We start from the raw sequence: 20,184 nt of genomic DNA, 5'->3' as shown, positions 1-20,184 counted from the left end.
TTTGCTTAGACGGCTCTGGGCGAGTGCAAACCAGGAGCTCTATATTTAGCCAGCTACGTCTGGCTGCTGCATCACGCATATTTCTGATGCAACCTTCTAAAGTACAGGGCAGCTTGCCATGTGACTACAGTGGCTCGAGTCAGAACTGTAGGTTCAATAAAGTGGGTCTATTGCCCCGAACCTAAGACCTATTTGCTTATCAGCCCTGATTGTAACACACCTCCAGATGTGTGCTGTGGTTGACAAAGAATTTGAATAAATTTCCTCACAACTGCTTCTTATCTCTGGAGCTGTGAAGGTGGAAAACTCTGAGTTCCAGCGAAGGGGAGAACACAGTCTCATGTTTCATTGCTGGGACAAACTTAGTGGAAAAGTGATGCCCGCTGACAGAAAGGGATTGACGGTTTGCTGTCTCCTTGCAGTCTGATGTTCGTAAAAGAAAAAAAAAAAAGCAACATTTGAGTAAAAAAAATAAAAGAAAGAAAAACTGTGGCATTCAGGACTGTCCCATATGGACTCATGCTGACTTCAGGGCATCAAAGCATGTGGTGCACATACGTTAGAGTCACAAGACAGACATACCTTTATTATGTTTTTCCATCAAAGTTTAAATCTGCCTGTTCATGCCAAATTCAAGTTATAACATTTGTCTAGCATTACATAAAGAATAGTTTGACTGTTTGATTTTTGGGGAATTAGGTAATTCTATATGATATTAACAATATGTTGAAAACACATTATTTTAGTGAGATACTTGAAACTAAAGTTGGATATCACTGTTGGATATTACATTGCAAATTTAAAAAAAAAAAATTCAATGACAACCAGAAAAGTTTTACACTAGTTATTTAATCTGCAATTTATATTGCGCAAAGAAAGAAATGTTGAAATGGTGCAGTGCAGTCCTGGAGGATGTTACATAACTCTCCGTGGACAACATGACTCTGGAAAGTCAATGCACCTGACAGCTGTTGGTCAAAAATACTTTCCACGTAACAAATCGTTGCACTTAATTAGCCAACTTTAGATATTTGAATTGGAATTAGAATAATTTCATTGAAATTTTACTTCTAAAAACTAAGTCACAGTTTTCTAATCTAAAGATTAACAAGAAAGGAAATTAACGTTTACCTAATTTTTCCCAGAAACAAACTAAAAATTTTTATTTAACCCTCTGGTGCATCATCTACACTATAGTGGACACCTATTTAAAGGCTTTTTTGTAGTATATTCATATATGAGGATGGTATCATATCAATATTGCCTCTTCAGTCCACATTATGCAAGTCACCCAATACCCTGCTACTGACTGCAGAATAAATAAATATAGTATAATATTTCATATATACATGGACATGCAATGACCAACTTTACATCAGTGATAAACAGGACAAGAAAATGATACTAGTCAATTTTTATAGAATATTTCTATTATATAAATTTGACAACATATATAATTTGATAAATATTTCTGTAGAATAGATGAAATAATAAAACTAAATAGAAAGTCATATAACATGAAAGACAAAGGAAATCGCTTCTGTACATGTCTGTAGAAGTAAAATACTGTATGTAAAATCACGTGACATTTTTTATTTTCATAACTCATTTTTCAGAGGGTTAAGGTGAAACAAAAAAAATTGTTAATCATCTTTGGGTTCATCATGAGTTTCAAAACGTCCATTGCAACAGTTTCATGTTGTTTTATCATTTTTTTCTTATTTTCATGAAACAATTTTCTGTTTAAATAACTTAATTTGCATCACTTACATAATAGTAAAAACGTCATGAACCATGTAGGGGAAAGTGCAATTTATTATGGCTTATGTATTGTGTTAATACCCTGTGATCACATAAACACTGCATATAAAAATAAAAGAGGATCACTTCAAGGGTATTGAGCCTCGATGACGCCCTTACGGAGCTGGATAGGATAGTCAGCTGATACAAAGAGCAAGAATATCGATGGAGTCGGCCAACACACATAAATCACAGTTATTTCCCTTTATAACTCAACTGTCAGAGTGGTTCTCGACCAAAGTGGAATGCAATAATAAAACTGGGAGGCATTAAAAACACTGAAAATACATCCTGCAGTGAACATAGGCCACAATGTTCTTGCAAGTCTGAGCCAAGACTGAGTGTGGGAGATGAATAATTATGACAAGACACGTTTATTTTGCTCATTTATTTATTTTTTGTTACAAACATTAGATTCCACATTTACATGAACAACATTTAAAGCAATCGTTTGAGTCTTTTATTTAAATATATTCGATTTAATTTGTAACAATGTGTGCTTTCAACCAGTCAGAGCTTCATAATTGACTAAAACATGTACCAAAGGAAGGAAGGAGACAAACAAGCATGTCACCTGCATACTCAACTCCAGAACACTTAAAAACTGTAACACACTTTTGCATCAGTAACATCTACTCCAGGTCTGTGAATAATATCATTGCACATCAGTTTTCAGTCTGCATCCATGAAACCAAACAGACCCCATGCCGTTTGATGTGCAAACACCTTTCTCAAAAATAGATTACAAATTTGTACATATTCCAAGCTCTCAGAAGAGTTTGTATGAGTCTGTAACCTTTCATTAAAATGACTTTGTCATGCTGTAGAGTAAAGCTCAATTCAGGCATGCAGGAAGCAGAGAGTTTCCGACTGAAGCTGTGATGTCTTGATGTGAATCATCTTTGAACTGTTTCAAGCAAGCACAGAGAACATGAGCTATATTGAGGAATGATTGTCCTGCAGCCAAGACATCCCTTCAGGGCATTTAATCCTGTGCAATAAGTTAGAGTTGCTGGTTCCCATTGTAATGAAAGTTCCCTCCTGGCTCTTCAATTAAAAAATCTGAAACACAAATAAAAGAAGTTTAAACCTTATCTTTCTCACTTTTATACAGTTAAACTGATTTCATCCACATTTATGCAACTCCGCAGACACAGTGTGTCGATCTGGCAGCATATCAGTAGGCACTAAATCAGGACTAAATTCAACCTGACATATCATATTGGCTGTGAGACGGTGCCTGTGTCCATTCCTGGGATGACGGCCAGTCCTCTAGCTGGTGGCATTTTTGATATATGAGGGCCTAGAAGAGCGATCAACACCGCAGGATAGCACAGTGGGTTGGACTTCTAAAATAATCCCTCTTGCTTTGCTCACCCTAACCCACCCAGACCAGCCAAGACAGGTATTTCCCCCTCGATTTCATGAGAGGTGCAAATCAATTTGCCAGGCGTTGTACTTAAAGCCTAATAAAAAATAGAATCGATAGGTTGCGCACAGACTGGTTTGAAGAGACAAGCAGCTGTACTTTATATAACAGGGGGGGTGCTGTGTGAGGATTAGCTAACCTTAGTTGGATTCACACGAAGCCTGAATTTCAAAACCTGAAACATGACTTGGCAAAATAAGCTTGGTGGTGTTTGACAGTAATCAGACAGCAATGTCCTGTAGTTTTTATGTTCTTGTTCCTCTGATCACTGTTTTCTTTAGTTGGAGTGTTTGAGATCTTCATGACAGACAAATAAAACAAACAAAAGTTATGTCAGAGAGCCGATCATCAGTCACACGCTCTTGTTGTCTAACTTGATTTTTCACTATACGTGGACAATTACTGATATTTAAGCTTTTGAAACCTGATTAAATGGGATCATTTGGATCTTTGTGCAGTGGCTGAAGAGCTGACCCTTTAAACCTGTGACCAATGACCAAAGATTCCAGACAGGCCATCATCCAGTGTATGATTTAATGTATCGTGTGACTTTTGCACACATAAGCAAATGTGTGTTCCCAGTGTAAATGTTCCTGTATGTCAGAGATAAGTTACAGTGGACTGACATTACAAACCAGCCTGCAGAGTTAATGTAGTGGCAGTTTAATGAGTAGGACCGCTTACCTTAATGTCAGATGTCACGGCCAACCTCTGGCATCATTGACTTTGGTCTGAAAGCAGCAGATTACAGTTTAACTTCATGTAGATATTTTAATAGTTCCTAACTGCTGTATGTGATTATAGACAAAGCTGTTATAATTCAATACTCCAAGATTAGCCCACCTTTCTTTCGTCAGTGTTGAGTTATTCTGCTGGTCTTGCTCAAGTCTGCAGTTGAGAGAGGCACATACATGTGCAAATTAGATGCTGAAAAGAAAGTAGCATTTTTCTTAACACAGAGTCACTGAAGATTTGTGGCTTACCTTTCCCTTTGTGCTTTAATCTTTTCATCATCATACCTTTAAAAAGTACAGTAGAAATCTGCAATTAGTATGTTGTTGTATACTTATTCTCCTTAGCAGTGATGGAGGACAGCAAAACTAAAAATATTTTACATATAGTCAAACAAAATAAGCCAAAAATCATACAGCTGTTTAAATTCATTCAGAAGAAAATCTAATAATGTATGATTTAATCTGTATAAACACCCACATATATTAAAGTGGTTATTTGAAGTAGAATATAACATATTCTGCATCTAACTATCAAAGGTTTCAACTGATAACTTATATCCACATCAAAACAAAAACAACAACAAAAAAACCCCATCAAACAGTATTTTAAATACTGTTAAGTATAAGTATTTTACTAAAAGTACTATAATCTCACTCATGTACAGAACAGGTTCAATATTTTCTGGCATTGACTCTTCATGTGTCTCAGTATGTCTGGGTGGTTTGAGATCTGGGAATGTGAATGATTAAAGTACTTATCAAAACATTCAGTGATCTTGGGTACTGTCTAGATCAGGAAACATGGAAGACATTACCCAAAGATATTACCTCAAAGTCTCAAGTTGAACATTGTCAGGTGTAGTAGTGTCACAAGAATGTGAGATGACTTCAGTTCTTTAAGGTCTGGTCTTATGTATTAGGCAGCACTTGAGTAATGTGATGCAAAATAAGCATTCATCATAGATATTTAAGTATATTCGTGTAATTATAATCTTAAACACTAACTCTATTTACACAAATATCTAAATCTAGCCATGTGTTTTCCATTCCTGACTTATTAATTGAAACAGGCAGTAAATTGCTGGGTTATTTACTCTAGCACTTACACATTATGACTCATTGTTTCACGTATTTACTCTTATTCACATCCTTGTTGTTGTTATTCTTCTTCTTCTTCTTATTATTATTATTTTACTATTATTATGTTTTACTTTTCCATTGCTGCTGTAACAACTGCAATTTCCTCAATGCTGGACAAATAAAGGAACATCTTGTGTATCTTATCTTATTCTACGTAGAAGAATGAATTGTTGTGGAACAAGCTTAGGATTCAAACTTCAAAACAAAATAAATATGATTTAAAAACAAAAAACAAAACAAGGATTCAAACTTGATCCTCTTGCTTAATAGAGCGCAGTGTAATGCTTCACTCCAGTCTCTCTCCATTCTCTATCCATCTGTCTTATGCTAGAATCTTGCATCTTATTTTGCGAGACCCTGGACAGGTTGCCAGTCATTCTTTCTCCTTATGAACATATTTGACCATATAGCAGTTGTACACATCATGTGAGGTAGGTGGCATGAGACTAACAAAAGTGTGGAACAGTCAACAAAGTATGATATCGGCACATAGCTTTTTCCTGCAATTTTTTGACATGTCCAGATGATGCAAATTTTAGGAATGTTACTACAAACTGTGGCCCAGAAAGTGCTTCTGTGTTGTGTGTTGTGGCCCGACAGAGTTATTTCACATTCCAGTGTGAGACTGAACTGACTTTGTCTTGATTTGCTCTGACCTTTCCCTCTAAGACGACCTAAAGTATGCCATATGCAAAATGCCTTCCAACCCATAACTGATCCACCAGATCCTCTTACTGCAGGGGTCACGGCTTCAAGTTTTACCTTTGACACCCATCAGTAAATAGTTGCAACTATTCATTTTAGCAGATGCCAGAACATAACCTAAATCTCCATTATAGAAAACAAAAAACAAACAAAAAGCTTTCTATAATCATGATTGCTTGATCATTGATGTTATTTTTGATGTTTAACAGAAGCAATGAGAAACTTGTGAAGTGCCTCAATAGTGACCCTTGGTGCCTGAAAGCACTTACTGCAGCACACATTCAGGGATCTGCACATGCTCCATGGGGATTATCTGGCTGAGCTCTTCCAGGGTGTGAACATATCGGATCTTATCCATGAACTTTACACTGTTGAAAACATGAACAATGACAAGTTACACACTGCTCTGTCTGAAATATGATATATGTGTGAACTTCAGAGGCAACACACTGTTATTAGGTAGCAGCTACACTTTTTAAGGTTTTGAACTTACCATACCACAACTTGTGAACAACTTCATATTCAATCCACTACTTTTTCTATTTGCTATACCTTTTGTGACATGTTGCTAAGGCCAATAAACCCACAAAGGACACACAAGGATTCCATCACCTGATGAAAGGTCTTGAAATGGCCAGGACCGTCCGGATAAACCATGTGGGGTGAGCAATGATGAGACACTTTAAATTCTTTCTCAGTCTGCAGGAGACATTCAAACACAATTAGTGCAAGATAATTACTATTCATGGCTGTTCCCTTCATACTTATACATGTTGTTTTTCTTACTTTCTGTCAATCATCTGGTAGCATCTCTTCAGCCAGCTGATTCCTGGCATCTTCCTGCGAGGAGTGGCTCCATTCAGGTAAACAATCATATAATCTTCGGCCACCAGCAGCTCCAGGCTGCTCACAACATACCTGTCAACAGAACACAGTCAGATCTGCAGAAAAACAGCACATTAAATGAACTGATTTGGTTTAACTACAACAAAAGCTCAAACGGTGAAGTCTAAATAAACAGAGTTTCACTTTTTTGTTTTATGTTTAATTGGATGTTTCAGGAACATTTTCTTTGTTGATTTTTTGATAAATCATAGAGTTATAAAAACAATTAATTTATAAAACAGTTAAACATTTTTAAACAGATTAAAGAGAGGCTCTTACAGGAAGAGATTCTCCATAATGTATGTGTAGTCATCACAGCTACTGTCAGGGAGGTAGCAGGCTGCAAACACGATGATGGCATTCAGACCCTCACCATAATAACCTGAAGAAAGAATAAGACATATTTAGGCTATTTCTCACTAGTGATTTATTTGCTTCAGTGCAACGTTACCACCTGTAATTCCGTTTCCTGCCTTGTTGGATCCGAGTGACTGAGGGCTAATGTATGTATTTGTTTTCCCCTTTTTCATACCTTTTTAAAGAATCAGCATATTCTAAAAGGTCCTTTTCTTTGCCAATGCAGGAACAGCATCAAAACGTTGTTTGAGCAGACAAGTATAAAATATCATTATTAATAATGTAGTAACCTTTCAGACCACTCTGGACCTTCGAAGTGAGGCTTGCATCACTGAATACTTCTGATTATCTGAGAACCAGGTCTTATTTTCTTCCTTTTCTCTCTTACAAGTTTGATTTGCATAGTGGTTCATAAAATCTGTAAACGTCTAGCTGTACCACAGAAAAAGTTGGACCTGCAAACTCTGTTGAAATGTGTAACATTAACCCCCCAAAAAAACACTTGAATAAGATTTAGTTAATTTAGATGCAACAAGCACTGTCTTGAAAAAAGAAAAAACACTTAAATACGTTCTAAAAGTGTGCATGTTTGTCTCTACTTGCACTTTTTACATTTGATATTAGACATAGGGAGTGTGTGTGAGTGCGAATGGTTGTTTGTCTCTCTGAGTTGGCCCTGCAATTGACTGGCAACATGTCCAGGGTGTACCCTGCTTCTTGCCTGACGATTGCTGGGAAAGACTCCAGCTTCCCCGTGACCCTTAATTTAAGTGATTTGACTGGTTAAGAAAATAAATTAATGATCCATTGATTATACTTGTGGAAGTCTTTTTAATCTCTGTGATGTCAACACAGGGATTAAAACTAAAACCACATAGTTAATGATTGATCATGAAATAAGGAGTGGTAAGGAGGAACAAAATTGTGTTTGTACAACAAAACTGTGCCAAATATAACTAGCATGATCAAAATGACGCTGAAAAGAGGGATGCCTAATTTTGTCAAACCCTGGTTATCTCTGCTTGTCTCTCCTATCTTTCTTCACCTCTTCTGCTTGCAGCTCTGCATCGGGGAGGAATCAAGGGTGTTCATGTGAATGAGAAATCAAGTATAAGGTGAAACAGTTTCTCCAACAAACCTCCATGTGTGACCACCCGCAGGTACGGTCTGATGACCTGCATGTCAATCCTCTGCTCTTGATCGCCAATGATCACTGTTCGCCACAGACGGCCAGATGAGTCTCTCTCCTCTTCACTTTCACCTGGAAGACGCTTGGCGGTGGCCACTGGAGTGTCGTCTGAAATCAAGATGGCCAAAGTCAGATTAAATCTTGTTGCAGTTTTTCTTTGCATTTGTAAGACCTAGATGTTGGCTATCTTTCTTAAAAACAGCTTAAAAACATCTTTTATCTCATAAAGAGGCGACTGTCATTCACCAAAATACTGTGTGTTAAAAACAAAGCTACAATGTCTTAACACACTTTATCTTTGGTCCCGTGCGGAAAATGAAAATAATGCTTATTAATATCTCATTCTTAAAGCAGTGAGACTGAAATGGCTGTAATGCGTGTTTTATGGTTATTTTCTTTAGACCATCAGTGATATTGATTCAGATCCATAAAGCCTCTAATGTGAATGTTAATGAAGGCAGAGCTGTGATCCTTAAAAGCTCTACGAAGATCAATCTGACCGGATTAAGGAAAAAGAGCAAGAATCAAAATGCCTTCCAGGTTTAGTGTTTATTGGAGTATTAAGTGTTCATTCAGAGGTTTGTGGTTTTATATAACAGTTCAGCAGCAATATGTGATCAGATACTTACAGAGATGGAGAGCTGGCTTTAGTTCAATTAAATCAATTCCACCATGCACCTCTTAATATTGCTGAACTGAACATCTAATTGACCTATATTAGTATTTAAAATAGCCTGTCTGACCTTCCCACTCCAGCTCATTTCCATTGTTGATGAACTCAAGTGAGTCTGTCTCATCAGGAGTCTCGATGTCATCAACATTTATGTCCAGGTCATCAGGAGTTTCCAGGAAGTCATCAGAGAGCACTGACCCCTCGCTCTGATCCAGGGACAGGTTCATGTCAGGAGCAACAAGGGTCCGACGCTTCCTTTGGGTCATCGACTCCCCAACATTCAGAGTGGTGGGCGGATCTATAACAGGAGGAAGGTTTGGATACAGAAGATATCAATTAAGTAAAATAAACAAATAAAATTGTAATGCTGTGTATTTCTTCCACTTACTGGTTCTCATGTCTGTGAGACCACATGAATCAAGATCTCCATCCTCTGGAAGTGGTCTGCAGAGAAAGAAACAGCAAAAAAAAAAAAAAAAAAAAAAAAACGAAACAGCAAAAAATAAATAAAAAAATAAAAAATAAAAAAAAGGATGAAAATGGGAATTATCAATGAAATGAGGAATTCTAACCTTTATTTTTGACCTAATCTTTTCTTGCCATGTTAATAGCAATGTTAGTCATAAGCAGTGCAGAGAAAGCAACCTTTGCCTTTTGCTCTGAAAGTCCCTGTATTACAACGTTTCAGTGATTAATCATTAGAAACATGATCAATCATTAGAACACACACAAATAGACCAGCTGGAGACAGCTGGACCCTCAGTGTGAGGGAGATGAGAGGGCTAGATTATATTAGATAACACCCGTAGTGTTCACACATATACACACAAGCACACATACACACACACACACACACACACACACACACACACACACACACACACACACACACACACACAAACACAAACACTCTCAGACATAGAAGGAAACTGACATTAACACAGAAATTCATTCACAGACGTACACACCCCTCACAGCACAAGTACAGGCTAGTTGAAGGAGCTTAGGGGATAATTGTTGTTATTATGTTGTCAGGTGCTTTGCAGAGGGAGAGTAAAGTCAACTGGAAAAGAGTCAGTTAAACAGAAAAGAGGAGACAACCCCACTATTCTAACATAATTTTGCAAAAGATCCAAATAAAATATATAAATGCTATCCCATCTGTTTTGTCTCAGAACTCCTATATAATCTATTGATGCTGTTTCCTTCTGTGATATATTTGCTCATGATCATGAAGTAATTGCATTTTTCATATGCAATAAACACATGCATTGCTTGCAGCTGGTTTAGGATGTTTATAAATGTGTTATCCTGTTATTTTTAAATGATCTCAGAATAAAAATGTCTGACTGAGCTGGACACTGTGTGTGTTTGACTCCTTTTCTCTCTTCACCAGCTGCTATTTGGTTCACTAACAGAACACAGTCTCATCACGTAAAAAACACGTAATGGAAAGCACACACCTGCTTCCTCTCAGCCTAACAGGCAAGCACATGACTATCTTTCCATCACGGCTCGATCTGTTTGTCCGAGCCTGCGCACAAATCAGAGAAACGCACATCTACACACAAACAAACACACACCCACGCATAACCTCTCTTTCATATTGTGGCCACAGATACCTAGGGAAGTCCTCGTCCTGCCACTCATCCTTCACCTCCATGCTGTCCATGCGTAAAGTGGCTTCTGCTGTACCCATCCTCTACCAGGGAGGACAGGCTTCAGCTCACTGTGAACTAAAACAGATGCAACAATTCATCCTGGCATCCATCACTTGGAGAACACAGTTAAACACACAGTACACAGAGCTTCATTATAAAAGGCTCCCCACCCATTTTGCGGGGCCCTGATGGTTTTATTTGGATTATCTGAGTTTGTTTGAAGACTAAACTTTTGAAAAGAGTTCTACAAGCTTAAGGTGAGGGGTTTAGAGAAGTGGGTTGCAACCACACAGTGATAATCTGATGAAAGAAGGTGCAGCTGCAGTATGGTGAATGTAGGATTCAGTGTGTGCCTGTTCTGCTTCTATGTTGTGAATTCCTTTGAACAATTTCATTCATCTGTTTACCTAGAGAAGTGAGAAAAAGTCTTCGGCCACACCTAATTTATTTCTTGCTTGGAAAACTGAAAATAAATGCAGCGATTTATTGAGACAGATATAAAGCAAAAAAAAAAACAGAGTAAAGGGAAATATTTGGTGTAACCGCATTTATTGTTTAACACAGTTTACCTCCTCATACAAATACATCTACAACCTAGACTGTTCAAAGCTCCTTGGATGTTTGCTGTCTTTTGTTTCATTGTTTCAGGGCATTGTGATAGCCATCCCTGCCAAGAGACCATTTCTGATGAGCTGTTAGTTTACTGAGACCACATCATTTACAGAAACACACTTCCTTATGAAAGTTCAGGTGAAATGACTTGACTGAAATGTGTGAAAAAACACTTCATGGGCTTTTAAAAGACTTCAAGAAATCAATGTCACTTTAAAATCAGAAAGTTTGGCTCACTGGAAGCAAAATGAAGGGCTAGCTCAAGACTTTTGCAGACTTTTATCTATCAAACTTTGAATCAAATTATTTTAAAAGGATATGAAGAACATAATAAAGCCAAGTTCATGACTATGGCTAAGATTAGAGAGCTGTGACTTATAATTTTGATGGTTTAGCCAACACATTCAACTCATCTGTTTTCCTCCAATACGTCCCTGATGAGAGCAGAAGACATGAATCACTGAATTGCTCATATAGTAGTCATTCCCCGGAGGACATAGCAACTCAAACATGGCTTAATAAAAACAAATCTCAGCTTACAGCCAAAACATAAACCATCTATTGCATTAAAAAGTGCTTTTTAGCGTTTTATTTACTGTGTCTTGTGTCTGGATTTTTCATTTCGGCCTAACATAAAAGGATCACCTATGCACACAACAGACATTACAAGAGTCTTGTATAATAATTATGCATTGGAGGGACTAGTGCCCATCCTATTTCATGGACCCAGCCAGAGTTCATGCTACAGCAGACGTTACTGCAGCCCATTTGTCCACTGGGACGGAAATGATGTGCTACAACCAGCTCATACGGTTTAAAAAAAGTATTTTTGAGCTAAAAGGCTCAGGCCCTCTGGTTACATGCTCCTGTTGCTGCTGTGCTGTGACCAGATTTCAGATGAGGTAGAAAAGAAGAGGAACATTTACCACAGGAATAAGCTGAAGCGTTTATATACAGATGTAATGAGGAATTCTATTAACATCACTTTAAATAAATCTTCTCAAACCAAACCTCTGCCCTAAAAAACATTGGTAAGATCAGGGATTTTTGTTTGTTATCTGCACAAAATGTCATTTTCCAAGACTGAACTGTGCATTCATTCAGTGAACAGCTGATTGATGGACCACAATGTGGTGATGCAGTGGCCCGTGTTTGGTAGGAATTTGAGTCCAGATGGCAGAGCTGCCTTCATTTTCCTGACACTGTTTTCTTATCTGTGAACTGTGTTGTTTATGCCAGACCTCAAATTTCAGCTTTAGAGCTTTATTTCTATACATATATTCCATCCTGACAAGTACTTTCTTTAATGATACAAAAATCAATGCATCCTTTTCTAAAATAATAAAATAAGATGAGATAAACTTTATTTTTATAGCACTTGTCACAGACACAAGGTCACAAAGTGAGTAAGCGTCAATAGTGAAACTGAGGATGGAGGGTAATGTAAATGTCATGATCAAATACACCTTTACATTCACCAACTTTCCAGATTTAAAGTTACATCTTTTAGTAATACTGAGATAAAAGATTAAGTCTTTCTGAGATGAGTCATGTTGTTGATTGATCAATAATTAATAATGACAAAACGACTCAGCAACTGTCATCTGATTTAACTTCATAAAATATTTTTGTTCTTTTTTAAACTTGTCTGATCAAAACTTTCAGTAAAGAAAATAGACAAAAGGAACAATAAAAATATCTGATACGAAACTGCAAGAAGCTGCAACTGAAGAAAATGACAGCAGCAACGAAAGCAGAGAAAACTATTCTGTGATGAGTAACATTGTTTAGAAAGAAGAGCCATGAAACACCTTTTCATACGCTGACTAACAGGCTGCAGCAGAAAAGAACAAAGTGGCCAGAAGAAAATAATTTCATCCAGCATTAACATGGACAATCACAGCTCCAATACAAACAGGATACTCACATATTGTATTAATGAAGCTGTACTCCCAGATGCCTCGTTTATTCACTTAAGCCTCTTCAAAGCTGCCGAGTCTGTGTCATCACTGTTTACCTCTTCAGGTGGTATCCTGTGGATGTGCTCCGGATCTATGATGCTGCTCACTGAAGCTGGTAATGGAGGCAGCAAGGTCAATTGTGTCCCCCTGTTAAGAGGAGAATGATGATGAGATTCCAGAGCAGACATCCCCCTGCTCTCATCTTCTCAACATCTTCTGCCAGTCAGGTCCTGTGCTGGTTTTGGACAAACGATAATCCTTACCCTTTGCATGTAACGCACCTCTTTTTGCTCAGCCTCCTGCTCTTCTCTGCTGAAACCCCCTTGCCCCTCCTTCTCTCTCTCCACCACTAATGCCCCCACCCCAGGCTCTAATCCTTTTGATGATGTCAGCCATCAGGAGCTGTGTTGTGATGGTTATGTAATCTAAACCACCTACCTTCGCTTTGATTTTGCAGGGTTGCCCGAAGTCAAGATCACCTGTTTTCCTCACGTTTGGTCCATTTAGCATCCATCATTAACAGGGTTTTCATCTTCTAACAAGCTTGTCAAGATAGGCTTTTCTATTTCAAGCTTGTTCCCTGGCAACAGCATCTTCCACCCTCACACACAGTCTCTGTCTCTCTCTTGCTGTTTCTCACTGTCTGTAACCTCTCTCGACGAAACCCCTCCTCCATGTGAACTTCTATCTTTTTCTCTGCTTGCTGGCTCTGACGTTGTTCCCTGCCCTCCCTCTCTTTCTCTTCTGATTTCCTCACAGCTGCACTGAGCTCTGGGCGATGTCAGTAAAAACAGAGTGGCGTCTCTCTCTCTGGTTGCCCTCATCTCCCAGCAGGAGGAGCCATTCTCTTTTCCTCTGACTGCTCGATAACATATACATAGTGTGTTTTAGATTCTCTGTTACTACCACTACTCAAATACAACAACAAAAGTGGTTAGTGACCAAAAACATTTGTTTTTTTTGCAAATCTGGGAAGGATCAGGCTGATTATGAAACAACAAAACTGTATGTACTTCAAGATAATGTTTTAAACTATAGGGTCAATTATAGTTGTCTGAGGCTGGTGTGATATTTTATCCAAATAAAATTAGCCTTTAAAAAACACATAAACAAATACAATACAATAACACATCATTATTTTGCTGCACACCAACGTGCTGCATTGACAAGCCCAAGTTGCAGTATAATAATAAGTATAATAGTCCCAAATGTAATCAGTGTGTAACTGGGTCACTGACACATGAACCTTTCGACCACCAGATGGCGACATTGTTCCTGAACAAAGACACACTTAGAAAAAAACAAAAAAACAAAAAAACAAACAAACATCAACATAAACAAGCTATACTTAGATATAAACAACTTTTCTTATGTTAAATCAACACCTATTTCAACAGCATGACTCCTTAATCAAACGCAAATTCATTATCCAAAATATGTTTAGTATAAACGATTCACACTTATTTTGGAGAAATAATATTAGGAGAATTGCTGATTTACAAATCCAAATGTTTTTCAATCTGCTCACTGTTATTTATAAAGAACCAAAATTTGTTCAGAAGGATTACTACAAACATCTAAAAAGCACAAACACTAACACATCTTGAATTTCCCCTGCGAGGTACTTTCTTATTTTTCAACTTCACATGAAAGAGGCCATTTTATTATGGACGCCCTTTCAAGCTTGGAGGTTAGATTTCTTCAGCCATGAGTTTTCCTGTGGAACTGGAGTGTTGCAGCTCATCTCTGGACAGATGCAGCACCATACCAACACCAATGCAGTCCCCCAGCACATTGGTGGCAGTCCTCAAACAATCCCTGTCAACCACATATATTAAGATCTGTGGTTGGAAACATAAGCAATTAGTATATTGCTTATGAACACAATATATTAATAATATTATATATGATTATTAGTTTACCCTGCCTGTCGCCCAAAGCCAGCTGGGATAGGCTCCAGCTTCCCCGCGACCCTGAATTGGATTAAGCGGTTTAGAAAATGAATGAATGAAAGAATGATTATTAGTGTGCTTTTAAGGTGTCCTTTCTCTTAAAAAAAAAAGAAGTACTTGTAGGAGTCATTTTCAGTAATATAAAACCATATCATATATTCACCTTACTCAAAAATTGATACATTTACAACCGTAAATGCAGTAAATTTCACAAAAGATAAGGTTTTAGTTTTCATTCAAAGCACAAAGAACATGACTTTTTACTGTTAAATGTGTTTTTTTTTTTAACTATAGAGACTTCATTTCATTGAATTGTATTCATTTACCCTAGACACAATCCCATCTGATGAATGTTTGCACTTACAGAATCCAATCAACAATCATTAGAAGTGATATGTTTTCAGTGGGCAGTCCAGCTGACACCAACACAATCACCATGGATACCATGCCAGCTTGTGGGATGCCTGCTGCATCAGTGCTTGCTGCTGTGACAATCAAACTTGGCAAAGGAAAATTATATAAAAGTCCAAGAGGCAGAACTTTGCAGAGGCATGCTGTATACATAATGTATGACAATCATTTGCAAAACTTTCAGAAATGTAATTTTCCCAAGTTGAAGCAGAAACAAATTATGCCAAATAGTGGCAGACTTTGCACTTATGAAGGGTAAATGAAACTTATTATATTAAAAGAAAAACATACACAATCCAATATATGTACCTTGAACCATAATGTTCCAAAGATTTCTAAATCTTTTATTTATTTGACATGAACAAGCAGTACCTGAGGATGCTGACTTGTCTGAGGTTAAATTCCATGTCATTGACTTGGGCTATGAGAAAGCAGCTACAGCTTCATAAAGTGCTGCACCATCCTTGTTCATTGTTGCACCTATAGGAAGCATGAAGCGTGTCGTTTGTTTGTCCATGTTGTTATTCTCCTCCATACAATGCAAGGTAATGGGTAAAGTGGCAGAACTGTGACCACACACATAAGACGGGTGTGTCTGTTTAAAATGAACCTGGATGATGTCCCAAAGGCGGTGGTAAGAGCCTGGAGGAGACCTCCCATAAACCTTAAGGGATTCTTTTGTGTCACTCCGACATAGATGAGGGGCAAGGTGAAGAGGCTATGGATGATGAGGCCAATGATCACAGTGAGGGTATACATGGCAACATCATGACCAATCGCTGCTCCATCCGTTATCTTCACAACTTGCCCTGGTAACAGGAAGATTTTTCCCACTGGTGAATACCTATTATAAAGAAAGGTGGGATTCAGCAGAGAGGATTTAATGCCTTAAACTAAACATAGATGGAGGCAAGGTGAAACGACAGATTACTTTGCAGTCAACAGACTAAGCACACAGTAACACCCAGGAAGTAAACGGCATTATAACCACACCACAAAGATAAAGACAAAACAAAAACTGACGAGTATGTGAAACAACTCGGTAACACTAAAAGAAAACTACTGAACGCTAAATACAAGCAGAGTGATGTAAGTTATATGGACAACACAACCAGTTACTGTAATATTGGTCTTCTCCTTCTTACCAGATGACTATGTCAACAATAAACATAATGGCTTGATTCAGGAAGTCAAAGAAATCCCTTAAAGGCTTTCCCCATGTCTCCACACTGCTCAGAATGAGACCAAAGGCTATGCAGAAGACTAACAGGCCTAAAACATTGATGCCATCTGTGGTCCCTGGAATTGGTACGAAGCAGTAAGAAAAAGGAAATGAGTCTATTTAGTTGTGAAATATTTATTTACTATAATATCTGTAGCAGCACATGTGTCAATTCTTTGGAAAAAACTATTTATTACCATCAGAGATGCAGACGGAAAAAAAGAGCTCCCTCTTTTCAGTCGCGTTGATTCCATCCAGATGCTTTCCTGGAGAATTACTCCTGGAGTAAACTGTTTTATACTGGATAAAAAGTTAATCCAAAAGTGCTGTTATGATGTTAGTGCTGAGATAATTAGTCTTACCTTTCTAAAACAATCTTCCACCAGATTTGAGGGGAACATGTTTCTGTAAAACACAGCTATCAGTGTCATTCATGGTCAAATAAAGTTAGTTAGTTAGTTAATAAAGTTAGTTCTCAGTGCACTGGAAAGGCCTTAAAACATACCTGACAAAATCCAGGAAAGCATCCACACTCTGCACAGCCTCTGCTTCACCACCAGAGGACTCTGATGTATGCCTGGATGATTTTCCAGGCTGGATGAGGAGTGCCAGTGCAATGCCAGTAAATGCAGCTATAATAGCGGTGAGTGTGTAACAGCTAAAGGCCCTAAAACCAATTCTCCCATAAGCCTTTCGGTCTACACTTGCAATGCCTGAAATTGAAAAATTCAAAATAATCATTTTTGGGTCGACATCTGAACTTTGGTTATACCACTCTTTTGTTCTATGTTGTGTTTTTTTGTTTTTTTTTTAAAATAATAATGAAAAAAAATCTGTTGCAAAGCTGTTGTTTACTGGCTGCAAGTCAGTTTCTTTCCTCACCACTAATGTCTACAAGAAACCTTATATATGTTTATTCTCATAGGCTGTCACTTTTTCCCTTGCACTTTCACTCACTGTTCCAACACAGTTTCACACATTGTGATGAATAAATAAATAAATGAAAAATACTTGGTTCAAAAATTCATGAACAAGAATGGCTTGCAAATGATCCCTTTTTATATTACTGGTCCACCACTTTGCCTAAACATAAAACACATACTGAACCACAAATAGGACAAAAATTTTAGTTGTTCTTTTATCATTAATTGGCTTACATAAAGACAGAAATTAGAAATTGTTCTAAATCAGATTGTAGTTGTGCTACCATGTATTGAACAACATCTGTATAAGTATCTTCAGATGATTTTATTGTGAACTGGTGGTGTACAAATACATGTGAAAGAAATCAATAACATTTTGGAACAAAAGATGCATTTAGCTCCACAAGAGTCACATTTTTCTTTTTCCTATCACATAAGAATTTGAATATTTACAACCAAGTTATATACAAATAAATACAGGTAGAAGAAAGAAATCATGAGTCACAAATTAATGTTTAATACTTATTTTGGAAATGGGACATGTAAATGAGTCTTTCTCATGTACTATCTAAAAATATATCTTTGTCCAGTGAAACCCTTTTACTAACTTGAGCTTGTAAAAGCATGCCATTAGACTTTCAGCATGATAGGAATATATGTTGTATTTAGGATATATAAATAATTTATGAAGATATTTTATTTATCCTAGAAAATGTATGATGAATATTGGGAAAAAGCTAAATCATCTATTACACATTGATAAATAAAATGATTTCCTGTTCAAATCATTGTCAATTGTGATCAGAATTAATGCTTTTTAACCCTTATTCAAGCTAAAAGTATTACTTGTATTTATCTGCTGTGTTATACTATTATCAGGAGGATATGTCACAACCTAATTGAAGATCCATGCGACATGTGAGTAAAAACCAGTCCCATATGGAATTAGATGTAGAGCAAACCTGTAATCAGACTGGAAATAATGAGAGGAAGCTCCAACATCTGCAGAAGTCGCATTAGCAGCTAAATAAGTTAAATATTTCCAGAGGTGTTTAAAGTAGAAGTACAAGTAAAAACGAAGTAGAAGTACTACCATGTTTGTGGATCCACCTGTGCATTTAGAACAGGTGTTTTCACTAACAGGCTAATCTACTTTTCAGTAGAGTTGAGCTGATTACATTCACCTATAATTTAGTGACTGGGTGGAAAGAGCTGCCAGACATGACTTCTACTTTCTGCTTCTACTTTATACATCCTTGAATATTTAATTTCCCTGTCTGATATTTTAATATGTCACAGGGCAAAGCTCAGGCCAATTCCTTGGGGAAACAAGCACAGAGATCAGCAAATCAACAAATCAGTTTCAGGATCAAAAGATAGATTCAGAGAAGCCAATTTACACAGCAGAGCAAGAAAAAGCAACAATGAAGCATAAAAAACTTTTAATGGTGTTAAAACAGATTACATCAAATTAACAGAAGCCTTATCATTCAGACGTTTGTTGAAAACAAAAACAGTATTTAGGGCATCTTACCTATTGCAACAGCAGCTATTGTAAGGAGGACAAAAGCATTTCTTTCAATGAAATTCCGAATGTTAGAGCCATTCTGGACAGCAGCAGCATCATGTTTTCCAACAGGTTCAGCAACTTCAATGGAGTTAATGTCAAGCATGTCTTCAGAGCTCGAAAGCATATTCTTCATTATAAGCCCCAGCAGGACCGCAGAAAAAAAAAAGAAGAAAGAAAACAAATATTGGGCATTGTATTAACACTTTAAAAAGCTAAGTTTAAATATAAAACAAGGTGGTGTAGTGATTAGCACAGTGGCCTCATAGCAAAAAGGTTGCTGGTTCGATCATTGCCTGGGGGAAGATTTGGTCTTTCTGTGTGGAGTTTGCATGTATTCCCCACAATTCTGAACTAGATTAAGTGGTTTAGAAAATGAGTGAATGAGTTAAAACCCTTTAAGAGACACATAATAAATATTCCCTAACAATGTAAAAATAAACAACTTTTACACCTACCAATATAACAATGTAGTAGTCTGAGCCACCACACATGATATTCAGTTAGCTTGATTAAAAAAAAAAGTTGTCTGGTTGATGAAAGCCTGGTTACGCTCTGCTTGTTAACACTAACTTAACTGCATTAATCATCATCAGCTTTGTAATGTGTCCTTTCAGATTTGACAGTGACCTTTGAATACCTATAAGTTCACCATCTCTTTCTGCCCAGTGCACAATAACAAGAAGTTGGCATTTATTTCTGTTTGTAAATATTAATAACATTTTAAGAAATGATGTTTTTTGCTAATTAAAGATGCTGATATTAAAATGAATACACTTACTTTGTGTGTGACATTGAAAACTTTACTGAAATAGCTATACATGTCTAAGCAGTCCAAGTTGCTCATAAAGTAACAGTAGCATCCATAGCATCAACTTCAAGGTAATAAGGTTTTAGTTTTCAAATCACAGCCAGTACACAAAAAGTAAAAGATTATATAAATATCTGTCCATGCAAATTTAA

General features: G+C 37.2%; 2 protein-coding genes across 2 annotated transcripts; both read right to left on the bottom strand.

The window, feature by feature from the left end:
• Nucleotides 1–5,839: 5,839 nt before the first annotated feature.
• LOC306758440 (caytaxin-like) lies at nt 5,840–10,611 on the bottom strand (the record flags this gene model as incomplete). The annotated part of the gene is made up of 7 exons (XM_079243768.1): nt 5,840–6,176; nt 6,421–6,507; nt 6,595–6,726; nt 6,973–7,075; nt 8,189–8,347; nt 8,983–9,236; nt 10,535–10,611. 7 exons carry the CDS (start codon nt 10,609–10,611, stop codon nt 6,074–6,076), a joined length of 915 nt encoding a protein of 304 aa, XP_079099894.1. The 3' UTR covers nt 5,840–6,073.
• Nucleotides 10,612–14,837: 4,226 nt separating this feature from the next.
• LOC306758439 (excitatory amino acid transporter 1-like) lies at nt 14,838–19,327 on the bottom strand (the record flags this gene model as incomplete). Its single annotated transcript, XM_079243767.1, is given in 9 exon segments — nt 14,838–14,964; nt 15,463–15,597; nt 15,882–15,939; nt 15,942–16,075; nt 16,120–16,353; nt 16,655–16,808; nt 16,929–17,011; nt 17,237–17,444; nt 19,189–19,327. Coding segments are annotated over 9 exon segments (1,272 nt in total).
• Nucleotides 19,328–20,184: the final 857 nt, after the last annotated feature.

This window comes from Telmatherina bonti (genome assembly GCF_933228915.1).
Source record: "Telmatherina bonti genome assembly, chromosome: 7".
Lineage (NCBI taxonomy): Eukaryota > Metazoa > Chordata > Actinopteri > Atheriniformes > Telmatherinidae > Telmatherina > Telmatherina bonti.
This window is presented reverse-complemented; position numbering and strand designations above follow the sequence as displayed.